The sequence below is a fragment of the Hordeum vulgare genome, chromosome 6H, assembly GCF_904849725.1.
Source record: "Hordeum vulgare subsp. vulgare chromosome 6H, MorexV3_pseudomolecules_assembly, whole genome shotgun sequence".
Classification (NCBI taxonomy): Eukaryota; Viridiplantae; Streptophyta; class Magnoliopsida; order Poales; family Poaceae; genus Hordeum; species Hordeum vulgare.
The window spans coordinates 34,628,134-34,651,071 of NC_058523.1; the positions used below are offsets into that span (position 1 = coordinate 34,628,134).

The 22,938-nt window shown below is 46.7% G+C and overlaps 1 protein-coding gene across 1 annotated transcript; it reads left to right on the forward strand.

The window, feature by feature from the left end:
- Positions 1 to 1,979: 1,979 nt before the first annotated feature.
- On the forward strand, positions 1,980 to 2,906 carry LOC123406068. Its single transcript, XM_045099562.1, has one exon. It carries the CDS (start codon positions 2,083 to 2,085, stop codon positions 2,473 to 2,475), a length of 393 nt encoding a protein of 130 aa, XP_044955497.1. The 5' UTR covers positions 1,980 to 2,082; the 3' UTR covers positions 2,476 to 2,906.
- Positions 2,907 to 22,938: the final 20,032 nt, after the last annotated feature.

Genomic DNA, 22,938 nt, shown 5'->3' on the forward strand with positions numbered 1-22,938 from the left:
TGAGGGACTTAAAAAAGTCCCTATAAGTCCCACCTAAATCAAACACAAGGGATTTATTGGGACTTACTGTGGTGATTTGGGACTTATCAAATAAGACTCTCAGGGAGGAGCTTATTGGGACTTATCCCGGGCCGGACCTACCCGTGTCGCTCCAAGCTCGGTCCAAGCAAGCCGCCCCGCCTCTCGGTCCAATCGCCGCCGCCGCCCCGCCTCTCGCCCCGTCGCCGCCCCGTCACCGCCGCGCCTCTCGCCCCGTCGCCGCCCCGTCACCGCCGCGCCTCTCGCCCCGTCGCTGCCCCGCCTCTCGCCCCGTCGCCGCCCCGCCTCTCGCTCCGGTCGCCTCCCCGTCGCCGCCCCGCCTCGGTTCGTTCTGCCTCGGTACGCCGCCCCGTCGTCGCCCCGCCTCGGTTCGTTCTGCCTCGGTTCGTTGCAGCGGTGCCTCCAATCGCCGGACAGACCCTCTCCTGAGCCTCGTTGAAGCGGTGCTTATCCTGTGTGCCTTACGCGTTGGCTGATTACGATCCATGTGAACAAGTGTATTATTAGGTGCAACATGGACTTATAAGTCCGTGTAAACAAACAGGTAGGGACTCAGGACTTATAAGTCCCTGTAAACAAACAGGTAATGACTTATGACTTATAAGTTGGGACTTAAAAAAGTCATAGGACTTATGAAACAAACAGGGCCTTAGTTTCTTGATGACAAAGAATGGAGCGGGTAGCAGATCGAAGCCAACATTGTCCCCACCGACTTTCTCATTTAACTTTATAAAACCTTGATAAATGAACAGCATAAACTTAAAATCTTCTGATCATCATGGCATCACAAACGTCCGATCTGGTTTAACCAAGGTAGGGTTTATTTGTTGATTCGACCAGGTAAAAAGTCTGTCCAACAAAGGCAGTTCCTGAAGCTGCATGTGATTAATAGTGTTTGCGAGGAGGCTTGCTTCATTAACATTAAAATTACCAGTCAAATTTTTGGAGTGGCGAAGAGTTAGATCGAAATTGCCCAAAATTGTTCCTAGGTCGTTAACTAATGACGACAAGGATTTAAGGCATTGTACGAACTCCAGTTTACAATCATGATCGCAAGGACCGTACACATTAGTAACTACAAATTAAAGAGAGATCAGTCGATTTTGAGGAGAACCAACAGGTAAGAGCAAAAGTATCTACTTGGAAGTGCGTACAAGCAAAATTGGCTTCATCCCAAGCCGTTAGAACCCCCCCCCCCCCTCCCCCCCCCCCCCCCCCCCCCCCCCCACCCACACAGAGGGAATGAAGTGGAAGCATTGAAGAGAAACCAAAAGGAAAGAAATCGCTTTGAACGTAGAAATATCCCCAAGTTTAGTTTCTTGATGACAAAGAATCGAGCGGGTAGCAGATTGAAGCCAACATTGTCCCCACCGATTTTCTCATTTAACTTTATAAAACCTTGATAAATGGACAGCATAAACTTAAAATCTTCTGATCATCATGGCATCACATGATCTGTTGCCTGCGTACTTACTGGCGTAGATTTCATACGTGTGTCCAGTTCAACCAAGGGCATGCATGTATCAAACGGAATTGCTTTCAACATGACCGTTTGCCGCCCCATGCATACTCTTTGTTAACCATTTTGTAATGGGTCGAGGCACAGTGAAGTGTATGTGCATGTGCATGCTGTGGGCGCTTCACCTAACCGCCATCGACTAATCGCCACCTGAGCCGCGTCCACACGTACGTACGCATCCACGCCGTTGAACGGAACCCTACGCATGCGCTGGATCCATTCAAAGTCTCGGAGTTCTTGCGACCGGAGATGGAGCATTCCATTCCACGCGGACGAACGATGCGTCTTGGTGGCTCGGACGGGTTCCCCACGAGAGCTTGCACCGCGCGCGTCCACGACGTGCCCCCCGTAAATAGAGCTCGCCAGCGGCGTCCATGCAAAAGAAACACAGCTAGCGACCCATTAAGGGACGACGGAGAAACGGAGAAAGAATAGCAAGCTCTTTCGCACCGTTGCACGGCACGGGCCAGAAGCTTGTGGTCGTTCCTTCCACCTTGGCCACAGCTAAGCTAAGACCAGCGATAATGGCGTCGCCTTCGCCTTCGTTCCTCCTCCAGCTGGTCCGGTACGTGTCGTCCCTCCCGAGCCAGTTCATGGGGGCGACGGCGAGGGCGCTCCCAGCCTCGAGGGAAGGCGCCGCCGGCGGGGCGATCCGCGCGCCATTCGCCGCCCCCGGGCCGCAGCGGCCAGGCACGCCGGCGGAGGGCGCCGGCGGCCAGGGTGGGGTCATCCATGAGGCTTCTCCCGTCCCGCTAGAGCTGATGCACGCGTCCGCAAGAGCGGCGCCTCGGATGCAAGGCGCTGCCGGCAACAGGACACATCCACCCACGGCCGGACTTATGGCGCCTCAGCGGCCCGGGACGCCGAAAGAAGGCGCCGGCGGCCGCGGCGGGATCATCCATGCGGCTTCTTCTTGATCAGCGCAGCTCGGGTGCATGCACTTTCGGGATGGCACGACGGATGAAGAAGAACAAGAAACTCGAGATTAGTTGAAAATTATTACAGGTTCATCAATTTGCTGATTCGGGTACGCACAGTTCGAGATGTAACACATGTCCAGTGTGCGTACGCGCTTCAGGTTCAGATAAATTGCCTGAACATCGATGGAGGTTGTGGAATCTACAAATCGACGTCAAAACATCTCGGTATTATGCTCGCTAGATGACCGGCCTGTTGTGCCAAACAGCGCATGAGAAATAAGTCGGCGTTAAAGTGTATGCCAAATAATGTGGTGTTGCTCTTGAACTACCTTGGTTTTTTATCTAAGAGGCCAGAGTTGTTGCTTCATCTATTTCTGAACATGTTCCTCCATGCTGTCATAGTTAGGCTGGTGTAATATGTAAAAATGATGTGCCACAAAGATGAAAAAAACGCATAAACACTAGTGGGGACGGGGCCTTTAGCCCCGGCCCGTAAGGGGCTTTAGTCCCGGTTCACCAACCGGGACTAAAGGGGCGGGACTAAAGGCCTAACCTTTAGTCCCGGTCCTGTTACAAGCCGGGTCTAAAGGTGCTCCACGTGGGCGCCTCGTAGCGCCCCACGGGCAGGGCCTTTAGTCCCGGTTTGTTACACGGGCCGGGACTAAAGAGTTTCAAATCTTGCTTATTTTCGGGGTTTTTTAATGAAATTATTTTTGGGTTTTAGGGTTTTAGGGTTTAGGTGTTCGGGAGATTAACGTGATGCCTCGTTTGGTGTTCGGAATTAGTTTTCATATAATTTAAATAGAAATAATTATGCATATATACATAAGGTTAACTTATCTTACAAGCGAGCATATATATATACAATTATACGGAGATCTGAATTATCGGGACTAGAGCCCGTCTATTTGATTACATGGACGAACATCAGTAATGGCCCCTAGCTACACTAAATCGTCCTTTGTCATCTATAGCTTCCGTCTTCAGAAAGGTCACAAGCTCCTCTGCAACAGCAATCGCGCGTTGCTCTGGTAGGACCTTCGTCGTCATGGCCGTGTGCTATATAAGAAGAGGAGATGAATATGAATATCAATCATGATAACAAAGAATGACGGGTAAAAATAGAGGTGTGAATGTTCATTGCTTACGTCGAATATGTGATCCTTGTACTCAGAGATAAACGTGCGAATGGTCTCGCAAACATAGTATCCGCCTAGATGCGTTCCCCGTGGCTGCTGGTCGCACTTTACGAGAATAGAATATGAATAATCAAAATAATAATCTAGCATCATAAATGTATTGAAAATAGAAGTATATCATACTACTACTTACCTCAGCCGCTCTAAAGGTCAGCTTCTCATGCTCGATACCGGGAGTCACGCACTTGAACCGCTTCCAAACCCTGCCCGACAAGGATAATGATTTGCTAAGTTTTTCATTAATTGATATATCAGAAAATCATTGAAAGAGACCGATAGAGCGCAAAAATGATTGAAATTACCCTTGGAGCATGTCCTGCAGGCTTTGGAACTGTTCCAAGGGTCTCGATAATGGGTCGAAGGCATCAACTCTTTCCTTATCAATTTGAATGTCCAACATAATCAAATGGAAGCTGCACATGTGTATACATATATGTGTGTCAGTAACTTATCAATTACACTTATAAGTGAATGGACACAACAGAGTAAAGACCCTCACCTGAAGTTGTATGGAAACAGTATGTGGTCACAGAAATTTTGATCTGTTAGAAACCTTAGAAGGTTTTCCTCCGTCTCCTTGGGATAATTAGTTAGCGTCGCTATATGTATTTTATCTGGGTCAATAAACCCAATATTTAGGATGCTCTTACTTTTACAATCCAGAATCTTCATTCTGCATAATAGAGTACAAGTTATATATAGACAATGAATTGAAATAACTAAACAAGTTATATGTAGACAACGAATTGAAAAACTTACAGACAATAGCAACTCATAAGCGATTTGTCGAGGGCGTCGCCGTTGTACATCTGGAAGAGTTCATCAAAGTCGATATGGATTTGTTCGGGGCGGCCGTAGTACTCCTGTGGGACACTCAGCACGATCATCGTTCTCCCATTCTTTGATTCACTTAATTACCATTGATGCAAGTAACGCATATTTGTTGGGAGATCATCTTTGCTGATCAAAGGCTCACCCATGACAAACTGTGGCTTAGGGGCTACCACAGCCTTGGGTATCCTGTCGTCTTGGGAAGACAACAATTCTTCAACCGAGACACCACATGCAACCGCCAACTCCTTTGCTCTTTCTAAAGCTAGCCCCTGCACCGGAGGGGGAACATTCTCGGTTAACACCTTGAGGGGTGGGATCGACTGTTTGGCCTGTTGTCCAAGCTGAGGAACATCTGATTCTTTCTTGCTTGTAGTTGAACTTGATTTGCTCCCACTTGCACTTGCACGTGATCTGCTCTTTTTCACTTCCTTCTGCAATGTGCGTGTATAGTCATCAGGCTTATGGTGTAAGTCATACTGTGATGGAAGGGTCGTGAAGTATTTTGCAAATGCTATTTGCTTCTCGGTGTATTCCGGGCGGGGCTCGGGTTCCTTCTTTTCCATCTGCGCATCATGATGTTCCTTTGCTATCCTGGCATTTTCCTCGGGGTTACGATCATAAGGTCTGATAGGAAGATTAGCATGACGTACCTTTGGGAGGGGCGACCGTTTGTGCTTTGGGGTGCTCTGTGGCTTAGGAATCGTCGGCGGAGCGTTCTTGGTGGCACGCTCCCGCTTTGTATCCGGAGCGGGCGGCGGCGGAGACGGACGACCCAAGTCCGGCGGCGGTGATCGAGATGGACTCGTGTTGTGCTGGCCGACGTCATGTGGAGGGCTTGCACGTGATCTGCTCTTTTTCACTTCCTTCTGCAATGTGCGTGTATAGTCATCACGCTTATGGTGTAAGTCATACTGTGATGGAAGGGTCGTGAAGTATTTTGCAAATGCTATTTGCTTCTCGGTGTATTCCAGGCGGGGCTCGGGTTCCTTCTTTTTCATCTGCGCATCATGATGTTCCTTTGCTATCCTAGCGTTTTCCTCGGGGGTACGATCATTAGGTCTGATAGGAAGATTAGCATGACGTACCTTTGGGAGGGGCGACCGTTTGCGCTTTGGGGTGCTTTGTGGCTTAGGAATCGTCGGCGGAGCGTTCTTGGTGGCACGCTCCCGCTTTGTATCCATGGCAGGCTCAGGCTTTGTATCCGGAGCGGGAGGCGGCGGAGACGGACGACCCAAGTCCGGCGGCGGTGATCGAGATGGACTCCTGTTGTGCTGGCCGACGTCATGTGGAGGGCTTGGAGGTAATGGAGGTGTAGGTGACCTGCGACGACTCGGAGGCGGTGTTGTCCTTGGGGCCGAGCCTGGAAGCTTGATGTAGTTCTTGTCCTATAGGATGACTCCACCCAGTACTTCTCCGAGTGTCCTCTCATCTTCGGGTCCAGCTATGTCGAGCTCCATATCATTAAACCCCATCATGATTTCATCCACCCCGACTTTAGCAAAGCCAGCTGGAATCTCACGGCCATGCCAGCGTGCATCAGGGCCAGAAGGTAAAGCTTGTCCGACGGCCACCTTCATGGATATGTTCTTGAATTTCTGATGGAGTTCACATGATGTTGACTCCTTGATTCCATCCACGGGGTAGCCGGGACCGCCCTCTATCATTCTTCGTTCATCGTCAGGCGGGGCCTCAGATTCAGTCACGCTGCTTTTCCGCTTAGATGGGACGCCGGTAATATCAAGTGCAGGATCTTCCTGGCGCGGTACTCCTCTAAGCTCATTAATCTGCTTCTGTTGCTCGTTAATCCTGGCAAGCAACTGGTTGAACTTGTCATTCTCCTCATCCTGCTGCCGCTTCTTTGCTCTCTCTCGGCTTCTGTAAGTGTCTTGGTCTCTGGCAAACCCAAGCCACAACGGGTAAGAAGGACCGAAGCCTCGCGTTCGTCCTCCATGTTCGTCATTGCCGAGGACCAGTGTGAGCAAATCTTTATCTCTATCTGTAGTGAACTTTCTTTGTCCCTCCTTAATTTCTTTCACTATCCTTTTCCAATTCTCCCTGGGTATCCTAAGATCGTCATTGCAGATGAGGTCCCCTGTTGTTTCGTCGTACGACCCACCATGCGCAAGGAACCAATTTCTTGCTCTCAATTCCCACTTATCACGGAGTGGTTCAGGTACGATGCCTTTATCTATCAGATCTTGCTCTTTCTTATCCCACTTTGGGATGGCAGTCTCATAGCCCCCTGGCCCCAGCTTGTGGTGATATTTCTTCTTGTCGGCATTTATCTTGTTCTTTTCTGATAATGCCTGGGCATATTCTGACTCCTTGTACTCTTGAAATTCCTTCCAGTGATTCGCCTGCTTGGCTAGATACCCCTCGAATACTGGCACTTTCTTTGTCTTCAGATAGTTTTTCCATAGCTTCTTCTTCCAGCTACGGAACAGTTCGGCCATCTTCTTTAGAGTCCACTGCTTGACTTTGGCCCTCAGTTTGTTTGCGGCGTCTTCATTCTCACATTCTGGCAGGTTGAAATGTGACATGAGATCATTCCAAAGATTATCTTTGTACCTTTCGGCGACATAGTCACTATGGGCTGCCCCTTTGCACTTGTTCCACTCCTGGACGTTGATCGGGACGTGATCCCTAACGAGAACTCCGCATTGCTTCTTGAATGTGTCAGCAGCATTCTTAGGAAGCTTGGCTTCGCCCGTAGGCATTATCACCTCAAAGGTGTAATGCGTCCGTGCATCCAACTTTCTAGTCGGGCCTCGTTTCGTAGATTTGCTCGATGTGGAGGCCTAAGAGGGAGAAACATTCGTCAAATGAATGTATATGTATACAATATAGAGCTATCTCCAATATTTTTCACATATTACAAGTGATTGTCGAACTTCATATGTATACCTCGCCGGACTTTATTATTTCTTCACCGGCTTCTCCATCAGTGGAGCTATCACCTTCTCCGTCATTGGACCTATCTCCTGCCCCATCGGCTTCATCTTCGTTTCGCTCGACCTCCATTCCATATCCGGAGTCGTTTAGATATGACGTCGGAGATTCAGCTGGTTCAACGTCGGGGCCGTCTTTGATTATATCTTCGAGAAGTTCTTCCTCTTCGAGGTTCCTGATATGTGGATCCATAGTTCTGCAAAAAACGGACATTTGATTAACTAATAAACTAACAAACTATATAAGAGGGGTTGGAAACTTCGAAGTGTCGTTTTATATAGGAGGACCTTTAGTCCCGGGTCTTGGCTAGAACCTAAACTCTAAAATACCAGCCGGGCGGAGCCCAGTCCCGGACACTTAAGCATATACAATAGCAAAATTAAACTAGTTCTATTAATTTTCTTGCTAAAAATAAACTATTAACACTTAAGCATATACAATAGCAAAATTAAACTATTAACACTTAAGCATATACGATAGCAAAATTAAGCAATAATCTAAGAAACACTATTAACACTTAAGCATATACACTATACAATAGCAAAATTAAATGACAAAAAATATATTTCTTCTTCTTGTAACCCTACACTAAATTTTCCTCTTCTTCTATTTCTCCTCTTCTTCTACTTCTACTTCTCCTCTTCTTCTACTACTTCTCCTCTCCTCTTCTTATATTTTTCCTCTTCTTCTCCTCTCCTCCTCTTCTTATTCTCCTTTTTCTTCTTTTCTTCTCCTCCTCTTCTTATTTTCTTTTTTCCTAATTCTACATATTACTAACCCTAATAATCTAGCACAAACCTAATAACAATAGGAATTAAATGATAAAAAAAATATTTTTCTTCTTTTCTTCCCTTTTTCTTCCTTTCTTCTCCTTTTTCTTCCTTTCTTCTCCTTTTTCTTCTTTTCTTCTCTCCTTCCCTTTTTCTTCCTTTCTTCTCCTTTTTCTTCCTTTCTTCTTCTTTTTCTTCATTTCTTCTCCTTTTTCTTCCTTTCTTCTCCTTTTTATTCTTTTCTTCTCCTTTTTATTCCTTTCTTATCCTTTTTCTTCTTTTCTTCTCCTTTTTCTTCTTTGCTTGTGCTGGCCGGAGTGTTGGGGATGAGGGGGCGTGGGGCTTACCGGCCGGAGGTGTCGACGGCGCGCGGCGAGGAGGACGGCGGCGCGCGGCGAGGAGGGCGGCGCGCGGCGAGGAGGACGGCGGCGGCGAAGAGGATGACGGCGACGGCGAGGAGGACGGCAGGCGGCGGCGAGCAGGACGGCGGGCAGCCTGACGGCGTCGTCGAGTTCGTCACTAGCTGTGTCGCGCCGGGCAGGAGAACGAGAGGAAGAAGAAGAGAAATGGACGATTTGGGTTTGAAATTTTCTAACTCCCGCTCATACAGGTGGATCTTTAGTCCCGGTTCGGGGCTCGATCCGGGACTAAAGACCCCTTTAGTCCTGGGTGGAGCCACAACCCGGGACTAAAGTGTTGGGTAACGTAGCATAAATTCAAAATTTTCCTACGCATATTCAGATCTTCCTATGGAGAGACCAGCAACGAGAGAGGGGTAAGAGCATCTTCATACCTTTGAAGATCGCTAAGCGGAAGCGTTGCTAGAACGCGGTTGATGGAGTCGTACTCGCAGCGATTCCGATCTAGTGCCGAACTACGGCACCTCCGCGTTCAACACACGTGCAGCCCGGTGACGTCTCCCACACCTTGATCCAGCAAGGAGGAGGGAGAGGTTGGGGAAGAACTTCAGCAACACGACGGCGTGGTGTCGATGGAGAGACGAGGTCTCTCGGCAGGGCTTCGCCAAGCACCGGCAGAGAGGAGGAGGGAGAGGAGCGGGGCTGCGCCAAGAGAGAGGAAAAACTGTGTGTCTCAATGGCCAAAAGTGCCCGATATATATAGGGGGAGGGGAGAGGGGGTGCCACCCCTAGGGTTCCCACCCTAGGGGGTGTGGCAGCCCCCTCAAATGGGAGGTGCGGCGGCCAGAAGGGGGAGGAGGGGGTGGCGCACCATCTGGTGGGCCTTAGGCCCACCTGGCCTAGGGTTTGCCCCCCCCCCTTTTTCTCTCCCTTGCGTTATGGGCTGAGTGGGGAGGCGCACCAGCCCACCTAGGGGCTGGTTCCCACCCCCACTTGGCCCACCTTATCTCCCGGGGTCGTTGCCCCCCTTCGGTGGTCCCCCGGGGCCACCTCCGGTGGTCCCGGTACGTTACCGGTGATGCCCGAAACACTTCCGGTATCCGAAACCATCCGTCCTATATATCAATCTTTACCTCCGGACCATTCTGGAGCTCCTCGTGACGTCCGGGATCTCATACGGCACTCCGAACAACTTTCGGTAACCTCGTATAACAAGTCCCTATAACCCTAGCGTCATCGAACCTTAAGTGTGTAGACCCTACGGGTTCGGGAGACAGGCAGACATGACCGAGACACCTCTCTGGCCAATAACCATCAGCGGGGTCTGGATACCCATGGTGGCTCCCACTAGCTCCACGATGATCTCATCGGATGAACCACGATGCCAAGGATTCAATCAATCCCGTACACGATTCCCTTTGTCTGTCGGTATAGAACTTGCCCGAGATTCGATCGTCGGTATACCTATACCTTGTTCAATCTCGTTACCGGTAAGTCTCTTTACTCGTTGTGTAGCACGTCATCATGTGACTAACTCCTTAGTCACATTGAGCTCATGATGATGTTCTACCGAGTGGGCCCAGAGATACCTCTCCGTCACACGGAGTGACAAATCCCGATCTCGATTCGTACCAACCCAACAGACATTTTCGGAGGTACCCGTAGTGCACCTTTATAGTCACCCAGTTACGTTGTGACGTTTGATACACCCAAAGCACTCCTACGGTATCCGGGAGTTGCACAATCTCACGGTCGAAGGAAAAGATACTTGACATTAGAAAAGCATTAGCATACGAACAATACGATCTAGTGCTAGGCTTAGGATTGGGTCTTGTCCATCACATCATTCTCCCAATGATGTGATCCCGTTATCAATGACATCTAATGCCCATGATCAGGAAACCATGATCATCTATTGACTAACGAGCTAGCCAACTAGAGGCTTGCTAGGGACACATTGTGATCTATTTATTCACACATGTATTACTGTTTCCTGTTAATACAATTATAGCATGAACAATATACGATTATCATGAACAAGGAAATATGATAATAACCATTTTATTATTGCCTCTAGGGCATATTTCCAACAGTCTCCCACTTGCACTAGAGTCAATAATCTAGTTACATTGTGATGTATCGAACACCCATAGCATTATGGTGTTGATCATGTTTTGCTCGTGGAAGAGGTTTAGTCAACGGGTCTGCAATATTCAGATCCGTGTGTACTTTACAAATATCTATCACTCCACTCTAGACATGGTCCTGGATGGAGTTGTAGCGGCGCTTGATGTGCTTCGTCTTCCGGTGAAACCTGGGCTCCTTGGCTATGGCAATGGCTCCAGTGTTATCACAGAAGAGTGTCATAGGACCCGACGCGCTTGGAACCACTCCAAGGTCGGTGATGAGCTCCTTCATCCAAATTCCTTCATGAGCCGCTTCTGAAGCAGCTATGTACTCCGCTTCACATGTAGATGCTGCCACGACTTCTTGCTTGCTGCTGCACCAGCTCACTGCCCCACCATTCAACACATATACGTATCCGGTCTGTGACTTAGAGTCATCCGGATCTGTGTCGAAGCTAGCGTCGACATAACCCTTTACGACAAGCTCTTCGTCACCTCCATAAACGAGAAACATTTCCTTAGTCCTTTTCAGGTACTTAAGGATATTCTTGACCGCTATCAAGTGTTCTGTACCGGGATTACTTTGGTACCTCCCTACCAAACTTATGGCAAGGTTTATATCAGGTCTGGTACACAGCATGGCATACATTAGAGAGCCCACGGCTGAAGCGTAGGGGACAGAACTCATCTTCTCTCTATCTGCTGCCGTGGTCGGCGACTGAGTCTTACTCAATCTCATACCTTGCAAAACTGGCAAGAACCCTTTCTTTGAGTTTTCCATATTGAACTTCTTCAATATCTTGTCAAGGTATGTACTTTGCGAAAGACCTATGAGGCGTCTCGATCTATCTCTATAGATCTTGATGCCTAATATGTATGCAGCTTCTCCAAGGTCCTTCATTGAAAAACTCTTGTTCAAATAGGCCTTTATGCTCTCCAACATCTCTATATTATTCCCCATCAATAATATGTCATCCACATATAGTATGAGGAAAGCTACAGAGCTCCCACTCACTTTCTTGTACAGACAGGCTTCTCCGTAAACCTGTATGAACCCAAACGCTTTAATCACCTCATTAAAGCGAATGTTCCAACTCCGAGATGCTTGCACCAGCCCATAGATGGAGCGCTGGAGCTTGCACACTTTGTTAGCACCCTTAGGGTCGACAAAACCTTCTGGTTGCATCATATACAACTCTTCCTTAAGGTTCCCGTTAAGGAACGCTGTTTTGACGTCCATTTGCCGAATTTCATAATCATAAAAGGCGGCAATTGCTAACATGATTCGGACTGATTTCAGCTTCGCTACGGGAGAGAAAGTCTCTTCGTAGTCAACTCCTTGAATTTGTCGAAAACCCTTTGCGACAAGTCGAGCTTTGTAAACGGTTACATTACCGTTTGCATCAGTCTTCTTCTTGAAGATCCATTTATTTTCTATGGCTCGCCGGTCATCGGGCAAGTCCACCAAAGTCCATACTTTGTTCTCATACATGGATCCTATCTCGGATTTCATAGCCTCAAGCCATTTGTTGGAATCCGGGCCCGCCATTGCTTCTTCATAGTTCGAAGGTTCACCGTTGTCTAACAACATGATTTCCATCACAGGGTTGCCGTACCACTCTGGTGCGGAGCGTGCCCTTGTGGACCTTCGCGGTTCATTAGTAACTTGATCCGAAGCTTTATGATCATCATCATTAACTTCCTCTTCAGTCGGTGTAGGCGCCACAGGAACAGCTTCCCGCGCTGCGCTACTATCTTGTTCGAGAGGGGGTGTAATTACCTCATCAAGTTCTACCTTCCTCCCACTTACTTCTTTTGAGAGAAACTCTTTCTCTAGAAAGGATCCGTTCTTGGCAACAAAGGTTTTACCTTCGGATCTAAGATAGAAGGTATACCCAATAGTTTCCTTAGGGTATCCTACGAATACGCATTTCTCCGCTTTGGGTTCGAGCTTTTCTGGTTGAAGTTTCTTCACATAAGCATCGCAGCCCCAAACTTTAAGAAACGACAACTTAGGTTTCTTGCCAAACCATAGTTCATACGGTGTCGTCTCAACGGATTTAGACGGTGCCCTATTTAAAGTGAATGCAGCAGTTTCTAATGCGTATCCCCAAAATGATAGCGGTAAGTCGATAAGAGACATCATAGATCATACCATATCTAATAAAGTGCGATTACGATGTTCAGACACTCCGTTGCGCTGCGGTGTGCCAGGCGGCGTCAGTTGTGAAACGATTCCACACTTCCTTAGGTGTGTGCCATACTCGTGACTCAAATATTCTCCTCCACGATCAGATCATAGACATTTAATTTTTCTGTCACGTTGATTCTCAACCTCACTCTGAAATTCCTTGAACTTTTCAAACGTCACAGATTTGTGCTTCATCAAGTAGATATACCCATACCTACTCAAATCATCGGTGAGAGTGAGAACATAACGATAACCACCGCGAGCTTCAACGTTCATTGGACCACACACATCAGTATGTATTATTCCCAATAAGTCAGTTGCTCTCTCCATTATTCCTGAGAATGGAGTCTTAGTCATCTTGCCCATGAGGCACGGTTCGCATGTGTCAAATGATTCAAAGTCAAGAGACTCTAATAGTCCATCAGTATGGAGCTTCTTCATGTGCTTAACGCCGATATGACCAAGGCGGCAGTGCCACAAGTATGTGGGACTATCATTATCAACTTTGCATCTTTTGGTACTCACACTATGAATGTGTGTAACATCACGATCGAGATTCATCAAGAATAAACCATTCACCAGCGGAGCATGACCATAAAACATATCACTCATATAAATAGAACAACCATTATTCTCTGACTTAAATGAGTAGCCGTCTCGCATTAAGCAAGACCCTGATACAATGTTCATGCTTAAAGCTGGTACTAAATAACAATTATTAAGGTTTAAAACTAATCCCGACGGTAGATGTAGAGGTAGCGTGCCGACGGCGATCACATCGACCTTTGAACCATTCCCGACGCGCATCGTCACCTCGTCCTTGGCCAGTCTCCGCTTATTCCGCAGTTCCTGCTTTGAGTTGCAAATGTGAGCAACAGCACCGGTATCAAATACCCAGGAGCTACTACGAGCGCTCGTAAGGTACACATCAATAACATGTATATCACATATACCTTTAACGTTGCCGGCCTTCTTGTCCGCTAAGTATTTGGGGCAGTTCCACTTCCAGTGACCCTTTCCCTTGCAATAGAAGCACTCAGTCTCAGGCTTGGGTCCGTTCTTTTTCTTCTTCCCGGCATCTGGCTTACCGGGCGCGGCGACAGCTTTGCCGTCTTTCTTGAAGTTCTTCTTACCCCTGCCTTTCTTGAAACTAGTGGTCTTATTGACCATCAATACTTGATGCTCCTTCTTGATTTCTACTTCTGCAGACTTGAGCATCGAGTACAACTCGGGAATGATCTTCTCCATCCCTTGCATGTTGTAGTTAAGCACAAAGCCTTTGTAGCTTGGTGGGAGAGACTGGAGGATTCTGTCAATTATAGCATCATCCGGAAGTTCGACTCCAAGTGAAGTCAGACGATCGTGTAACCCAGACATTTTGAGTATGTGCTCATTGACAAAACTGTTCTCCTCCATCTTACAGCTAAAGAACTTGTCGGAGACTTCATATCTCTCGACACGGGCATGAGCTTGAAAAACTAGCTTCAGCTCCTGGAACATCTCATATGCCCCGTGTTGCTCAAAACGCCTTTGGAGCCCCGTTTCTAAACTGTATAACATGCCACACCTGACCAGAGAGTAGTCATAACTCCGCGTTTGCCAGACGTTCAGAATGTCCTGGGCTGCTGCGGGAGCGGGAGGGTCACCTAGCGGTGCATTAAGGACATAAGCCTTTTTAGCTGCTTCAAGGATGAGCTTCAAGTTGCGAACCCAGTCCGCATAGTTGCTACCATCATCTTTCAGCTTGTTTTTCTCTAGGAATGCGTTGAAATTGAGGTTGACGTTGGACATCTACAATATTTATAAAGACAACTTTTAGACTAAGTTCATGACAATTAAGTTCATTTAATCAAATTAAGTATGAACTCCCACTTAAATCGACATCCCTCTAGTCATCTAAGTGATACATGATCCATGTTGACTAACCCGTGTCCGATCATCACGTGAGACGGACTAGTCACCATGGTGAGCAACTTCATGCTGATCGTATTCAACCATACGACTCATGTTCGACCTTTCGGTCTCTTGTATTCGAGGTCATGTCTGTACATGCTAAGCTCGTCGAGTCAACCTAGGTGTTTCGCGTGTGTAAATCTGGCTTACACCCGTTGTATGCGAACGTTAGAATCTATCACACCCGATCATCACGTGGTGCTTCGAGACAACGGACCTTCGCAACGGTGCACACTTAGGGGAATACGTTCTCGAAATTTTAAGAGGGATCATCTTATTATGCTACCGTCGTTTTAAGCAATAAGATGTAAAACATGATAAACAGCACAATGCAATCATATAGTGACATGATATGGCCATTATCATCTTTGCTCTTTCAATCTCCATCTTCAGGCATCGCATGATCATCATCGTCACCGGCGTGACACCATGATCTCCATCATCGTGTCTCCATGAAGTCGTCATGCGAACTACTACTATATCTAACCGTTAGCAATGAAGTAAAAGTAGTAAGCACATGGCGTTGCATCTCATACAATAAATTAAGACAACTCCTATGGCTCCTGCCGGTTGTCATACTCATCGACATGCAAGTCGTGAAACCTATTACAATAACATGATCATCTCATACATCATACATGCAACATCACAACTTTGGCCATATCACATCACATGTCAAACCCTGCAAAAACAAGTTAGACGTCCTCTAATTGTTGTTGCAAGTTTTACGTGGCTGATTTGGGTTTCTAGCAAGAACGCCTTCTTACCTACATGACAGCCACAACGATGATATGCCAAAGCTATTTACCCTTCATAAGGACCCTTTTCATCAAATCCAATCCGACTAGAGTAGGAGAGACATACACCCGCTAGCCACCTTTATGCACGATGTGCATGTCTGTCGGTGGAACCAGTCTCACGTAAGTGTACGTGTAAAGTCGGTCCGGGCCGCTTCATCCCACAATACCGCCGAAAAAGAATAAGACTAGTAGCAGCAAGCAAATTGACAAATCATCGCCCACAACTTTTGTGTTCTACTCGTGCATAGAATCTACGCATAGAAAACCTGGCTCGGATGCCACTGTTGGGTAACGTAGCATAAATTCAAAATTTTCCTACGCATATTCAGATCTTCCTATGGAGAGACCAGAAACGAGAGAGGGGTTAGAGCATCTTCATGCCTTTGAAGATCGCTAAGCGGAAGCGTTGCTAGAACGTGGTTGATGGAGTCGTACTCGCAGCGATTCGGATCTAGTGTCGAACTACGGCACCTCCGCGTTCAACACACGTGCAGCCCGGTGACGTCTCCCGCACCTTAATCCAGCAAGGAGGAGGGAGGAGTTGGGGAAGAACTCCAGCAACACGACGGTGTGGTGTCGATGGAGAGACGAGGTCTCCCGGCAGGGCTTCGCCAAGCACCGGCAGAGAGGAGGAGGGAGAGGAGCGGGGCTGCGCCGAGAGAGAGGAAAAACCGTGTGTCTCAATGGCCAAAAGTGCCCGATATATATAGGGGGAGGGGAGAGGGGGTGCCACCCCTAGGGTTCCCACCCTAGGGGGTGCAGCAGCCCCCTCAGATGGGAGGTGCGGCGGCCAGAAGGGGGAGGAGGGGGTGGCGCACCATCTGGTGGGCCTTAGGCCCACCTGGCCTAGGGTTTGCCCCCCCTTTTTCTCTCCCTTGTGCTATGGGCTGAGTGGGGAGGCGCACCAGCCCACCTAGGGGCTGGTTCCCACCCCCACTTGGCCCTCCTTATCTCCGGGGGTCGTTGCCCCCCTTCGGTGGTCCCCCGGGACCACCTCCGGTGGTCCCGGTGGTCCCGGTACGTTACCGGTGATGCCCGAAACACTTCCGGTATCCGAAACCATCCGTCCTATATATCAATCTTTACCTCCGGACCATTTCGGAGCTCCTCGTGACGTCCGGGATCTCATCCGGGACTCCGAACAACTTTCGGTAACCTCGTATAACAATTCCCTATAACCCTAGCGTCATCGAACCTTAAGTGTGTAGACCCTACGGGTTCGAGAGACACGCAGACATGACCGAGACACCTCTCTGGCCAATAACCATCAGCGGGGTCTGGATACCCATGGTGGCTCCCACTAGCTCCACGATGATCTCATCGGATGAACCACGATGCCAAGGATTCAATCAATCCCGTACACGATTCCCTTTGTCTGTCGGTATAGAACTTGCCCGAGATTCGATCGTCGGTATACCTATACCTTGTTCAATCTCGTTACCGGTAAGTCCCTTTACTCGTTCCGTAGCACGTCATCGTGTGACTAACTCCTTAGTCACATTGAGCTCATGATGATGTTCTACCGAGTGGGCCCAGAGATACCTCTCCGTCACACGGAGTGACAAATCCCGATCTCGATTCGTACCAACCCAACAGACACTTTCGGAGGTACCCGTAGTGCACCTTTATAGTCACCCAGTTACGTTGTGACGTTTGATACACCCAAAGCACTCCTACGGTATCTGGGAGTTGCACAATCTCACGGTCGAAGGAAAAGATACTTGACATGAGAAAAGCATTAGCATACGAACAATACGATCTAGTGCTAGGCTTAGGATTGGGTCTTGTCCATCACATCATTCTCCCAATGATGTGATCCCGTTATCAATGACATCTAATGCCCATGATCAGGAAACCATGATCATCTATTGACTAACGAGCTAGCCAACTAGAGGCTTGCTAGGGACACATTGTGATCTATTTATTCACACATGTATTACTGTTTCGTGTTAATACAATTATAGCATGAACAATAGACGATTATCATGAACAAGGAAATATGATAATAACCATTTTATTATTGCCTCTAGGGCATATTTCCAACATAAAGGCCCTTTTTCGGCAGACCAAAGGGCGGGAAGCAGGGGCCTTTAGTCCCGGGGCGTGGCTCGAACCGGGACTAAAGACACCCCTTTAGTCCCGGGTGGAGCCACGACCCGGGACTAAAGGCCCTTTTTCGGCAGACCAGAAGGCGGGAAGCAGGGGCCTTTAGTCTCGGGGCGTGGAATGAACCGGGACTAAAGTGTTGCCTATATAAACCCTCGCCCCTGCCCATCATATCCCGTGTTTTTTGGTTGTTGAAGTGTGACCATGCCATGCTCTTGCCACTCTAGTTCATGCACATGACGTGTTCGATGAAATGCCCGAGCCACTCTACTTAAGATTTCTCCTCTCCAAGCTCGACCTCCAAGCTTCATTTTCCTTAATATTTGTCTAGGTTTGGCCGTGCACCAACTGCACAAGTGTTTTAAAAGGTTAGCTACTTCATCCTTTCATTTGTCACTGCTAGTGTAGCTCATTTCAAATGCTCAAATTAACTTCTTAGAGTCTGCACATGCGTAGGGTGTCGTCCCGTGCCCGTCCTCACCATTGTCGATCGCCCCGTGCCGATCTCGTCGCGAGCACCACCGTGGTGAGCCTCTTGTTCTTATCTTCTTTTTAAAAGAAAAAAAATCTTGTATGATTTAGATACATACTTGTATAAATTACTCACTTTCATTATTTTTTGTTATTATATAGTGCGATGGTTTTGGTATCCGCCTCCGTCGGCCCTCGTCCTGTCTATGATTCAGATGTGGTATATATTATCTTTTATAACTATTTGTTTTATTTAGTGTTTATGACAATTATGACGACCAACGTGACATATATTTTTTAATCTAGGAGGTATGTGAACCGGAAATTCCAACCCACATAAAAATTCTTGTCGAGAAGTTAAATTTGGTTGAAAAAGACAACAAATACTTGAAGAAAAAATTAAAAATAACTGAGGATAAGAATATGGAACTGGAGTTGCATGTCGCCGATGTCATCGATGATCGCAAGATGAAGATCGATACGATACGGTTGAAGATGGATGCAATGCGCTTGAAGATGGATGAAATGCGCTTGAAGATTAGGAATATTAGAAAATATGCCATTGATAAAGAGGCTTGGTATCATTATGCCGTTGGGTCAATTGTTACCTTAGTTGTGATTTTGATCGCGTTTGTTGTTGCATTTAAATGTTTTACATAGTTCTATGTTCTTTTATGAGAGACATTTGATCACTACTGTTCTTTGGCTTTAATGTGATGATGAACTTGTATTAATTTGGTCATATGTTTTGCAATGGTTTTTTGAGCTAGTTGACCCTGAAATTGAAAAGCACTACAAATGAACTCTGAAAATTTTGAAAGTTGGCATGCTATCATCATTTCAGCCACATAGCATGTGTTAAAAAGTTGAGAGGGCTACGACAAAAACTGGATGCACTTCGTGTACAAAACGGACAATCTCTCTCGAAGTATCAGGGTTTCGAACGAGAACTCATCTCTTACAAAGGGATTTCATTTTTTTGAACTTATTTGAACTCCATAGTTTTTGTGTGTTAAAAATGCACCATTCAAAGGCACATCACAAAATTTCAACAATTTCTGACTTCATTTGGTATATTTCGTGCATTTACTTATTTTTTATGAGCTAGTTGACCCTGAAATTGAAAAGCACTACAAATGAACTCTGAAAATGTTGAAAGTTGGCATGCTATCATCATTTCACCCACATAGCATGTGTTAAAAAGTTGAGAGGGTTACGACAAAAACTAGATGCACTTCGTGTACAAAACGGACAATCTCTCTCGAAGTATCAGGGTTTCGAACGAGAACTCATCTCTTACAAAGGGATTTCATTTTCGGAATTGATCAGCGTACGATGAATCTATGTACGATTCCCGTCCGACGCTATCCTAATCCTCCATTGAATTGAACGGACGGCTCCCGTGCATTGTCGTACGAAAATCGTACAGAAACAGTCGTATGTATAGCAGCTCTCTTTCATTTTTTTGAACTTATTTGAACTCCATACTTTTTGTGTGTTCAAAATGCACCATTCAAAGGCACATCACAAAATTTCAACAATTTCTGACTTCATTTGGTATATTTCGTGCATTTACTTATTTTTTTTGAAGTAATTGATCCTGAAATTGAAAAGCACTACAAATGAACTCTGAAAATGTTGAAAGTTGGCATGCTATCATCATTTCACCCACATAGCATGTGTTAAAAAGTTGAGAGGGCTACGACAAAAACTGGATGCACTTCGTGTACAAAACGGATAATCTCTCTCGAAGTATCAGGGTTTCGAACGAGAACTCATCTCTTACATGGATACTATGAAAATGAAAAGTGTTTGAAATTTAGTACATTCCATACATGCATTACATAAAAGGTTTAATACATTATTACATTATTGCACCAATATTCCTATCTATTATTTCTGTTTTCTTCTGGGTCGTAGCCATGGAGAATCTTCATCATTCAGTAGGATGCTTGGGTCAGTTTTCACTTTGAATGGCGGAATTTCATGAAACTTATTATAATCTTCTGACATGTCTGTCTTGTCATCTACTCCCACGATGTTTCTTTTCCGTGAAAGAACTATGTGGCGTTTTGGCTCATCGGACGATATCTTCTTTTGCTGATTTCTTTTTCTCGTTTTTGTAGACATGTCCTTCACATAGAAAACCTGAGCGACATCATTGGCTAGGACAAATGGTTCGTCCATGTACGCAAGATTGTTGAGATCCACTGTTGTCATGTCGTACTTTTGGTCTACAACTACCCCGCCTCCTGTCAGCTTCACCCATTTGCACCGAAACAAAGGGATCTTAAAAGTAGGTCCATAGTCAAGTTCCCATATCTCCTCTCTGTACCCGTAATATGTTTCCAAACAGTGCCCATTTTTGTCAGTTGCATCAAAGCGGACACCACTATTTTGGTTGGTGCTCTTTTTATCTTGGGCAACCGTGTAAAATGTATTCCCATTTATCTCATACCCTTGGAAAATACATATAGTCGAAGATGGTGGCCTGGCCAAACAGTACAGCTCATCTCCAACGGTGTCGTCATTCATGAGATGTGTCTGCAACCAACTGTCGAAAGTCTTCTCGTGTTCCCCTTTAATCCAAGAGTCAGCCTTCCCCGGGTTTTCGGAGCGTAGAATATTCTTGTGTCTCAGGATATACGGAGCCACCACGGTGGAATTGTGTAGAACTATGTAGTGTGCTTGAGAGAAAGAATGCCCGTCCATACATACTTTTTCTTTCCTTCCTAGTGTGCCTTTTCCTGTCAGCCTACCCTCATACCGAGATTCAGGAACACCAATCGGCTTAATGTCAGGAAGAAAGTCCACACAAAACTCAATGACCTCCTCTGTTCCATAGCCCTTGGAGATGCTTCCTTCTGGCCTAGCACGGTTACGAACATATTTCTTTAAGACTCCCATGAACCTCTCGAAGGGGAACATATTGTGTAGAAACACAGGACCGAGAATTCTAATCTCTTCGACTAGGTGAACTAGGAGGTGTGTCATTATATTGAAGAAGGATGGCGGGAACAACAACTCAAAGCTGACCAGACATTGGACCACATCAATCTGTAACCCTGATAGACTTTCTCGATCGATTACCTTCTGAGAAATTGCATTGAGGAATGCACATACCTTCACAATTGCCAGGCGAACATTTTCCGGTAGAATTCCCGTCAATGCAACCGGAAGCAATTGCGTCATAAGCACGTGGCAGTCATGAGACTTTAGGTTTTGGAATTTTTTGTCTTTCATATTTACGATTCCCTTTATATTCGACGAGAAGCCAGTCGGGACCTTGATACTGAAAAGGACTTCAAAGAAGATTTCCTTCTCTTCCTTAGTAAGAGCGTAGCTGGCACGCCCTTGAAACTTCCCTGGATGCATGCCATCTCTTCCTTTATGACGTTCCTGGTCCTCCCGTGCTTCCGGTGTATCTTTTGACTTCCCATACAAGTCCAGGAAGCCTAGAATATTCACGCAGAGATTCTTTGTCAGGTGCATCACGTCGATTGCCGAGCGGACCTCATGGACTTCCCAGTTGGGTAGCTCCCAAAATATAGCTTTCTTCTTCCACATGGGTACGCGCTTATCAGGGCCGTTAGGAACAGGTTGGCTGCCAGGACCCTTTCCAAAGATTACTTTTAAATCTTTGACCATATCAAATACTTCAGCACCAGTACGGATGACAGGCTTCCCCCGGGGTTCTGCCTTGCCATTGAAATGCTTCCCTTTTTTCTTTAAGGGATGCTTGGGCGGAAGAAAACGACGATTGTACGGATACACATTCTTCCTACATTTGTCCAAATATATACTTTCTGTCTGATCCAAACAGTGTGTGCATGCATTGTATCCCTTGTTTGACTGTCCTGAAATGTTACTAAGAGCAGGCCAATCATTGATGGTTACGAAAAGCAACGCTCGAAAGTCAAATTCCTCTTGTTTGTGCTCGTCCCACACACGTACACCTGGTTCAGCCCACAGCTGTAAAAGTTCATCAACTAATGGCCTTAGGTACACATCAATATCGTTGCCGGGTTGCTTTGGACCTTGGATAAGCACTGGCATCATAATGAACTTCCGCTTCATGCACAACCAAGGAGGAAGGTTGTAGATACATAGAGTAACGGGCCAGGTGCTGTGACTGCAACTCTGCTCCCCAAAAGGATTCATGCCATCTGTACTCAGACCTAACCATAAGTTCCTTGCGTCAGCTGCAAATCTCGAGAACTCTCTCTCGATTTTTCTCCACTGCCGACCATCAGCAGTGTGCCTCAACTTATCGTCTTTCATAGGATCTTCCATGTGCCATCACAACAACTTCGCATGATCTTTATTTCTGAACAGACGTTTCAACCGTGGTATTATAGGAGCATACCACATCACCTTGGCAGGAACCCTCTTCCTGGGTGGCTCGCCCTCAATATCACCAGGGTCATCTTTTCTGATCTTATACCGCAATGCAGTGCATACCGGGCATTTATCCATATTCCCGTACTTCTCACCGCGGTAGTGGATGCAGTCATTAGGGCATGCATGTATCTTCTGCACATCTAATCCTAGAGGGCAGACAAGCTTCTTTGCGTCGTACGTGCTGGCGGGCAATTCGTTCTTTCTTGGAAGCATCTTCTTCATCAGTACCAGCAACTTTTCGAATGACGAGTCAGTCACACCGGTCTCTGCCTTCCACTTCAGCAATTCCAGTGTGCTACCC

What these genes read in the sequence shown, in the direction of transcription:
- LOC123406068 (XM_045099562.1), top strand. Translation starts at nt 2,083, where the DNA reads ATGGCGTCGCCTTCGCCTTCGTTCCTCCTCCAGCTGGTCCGGTACGTG.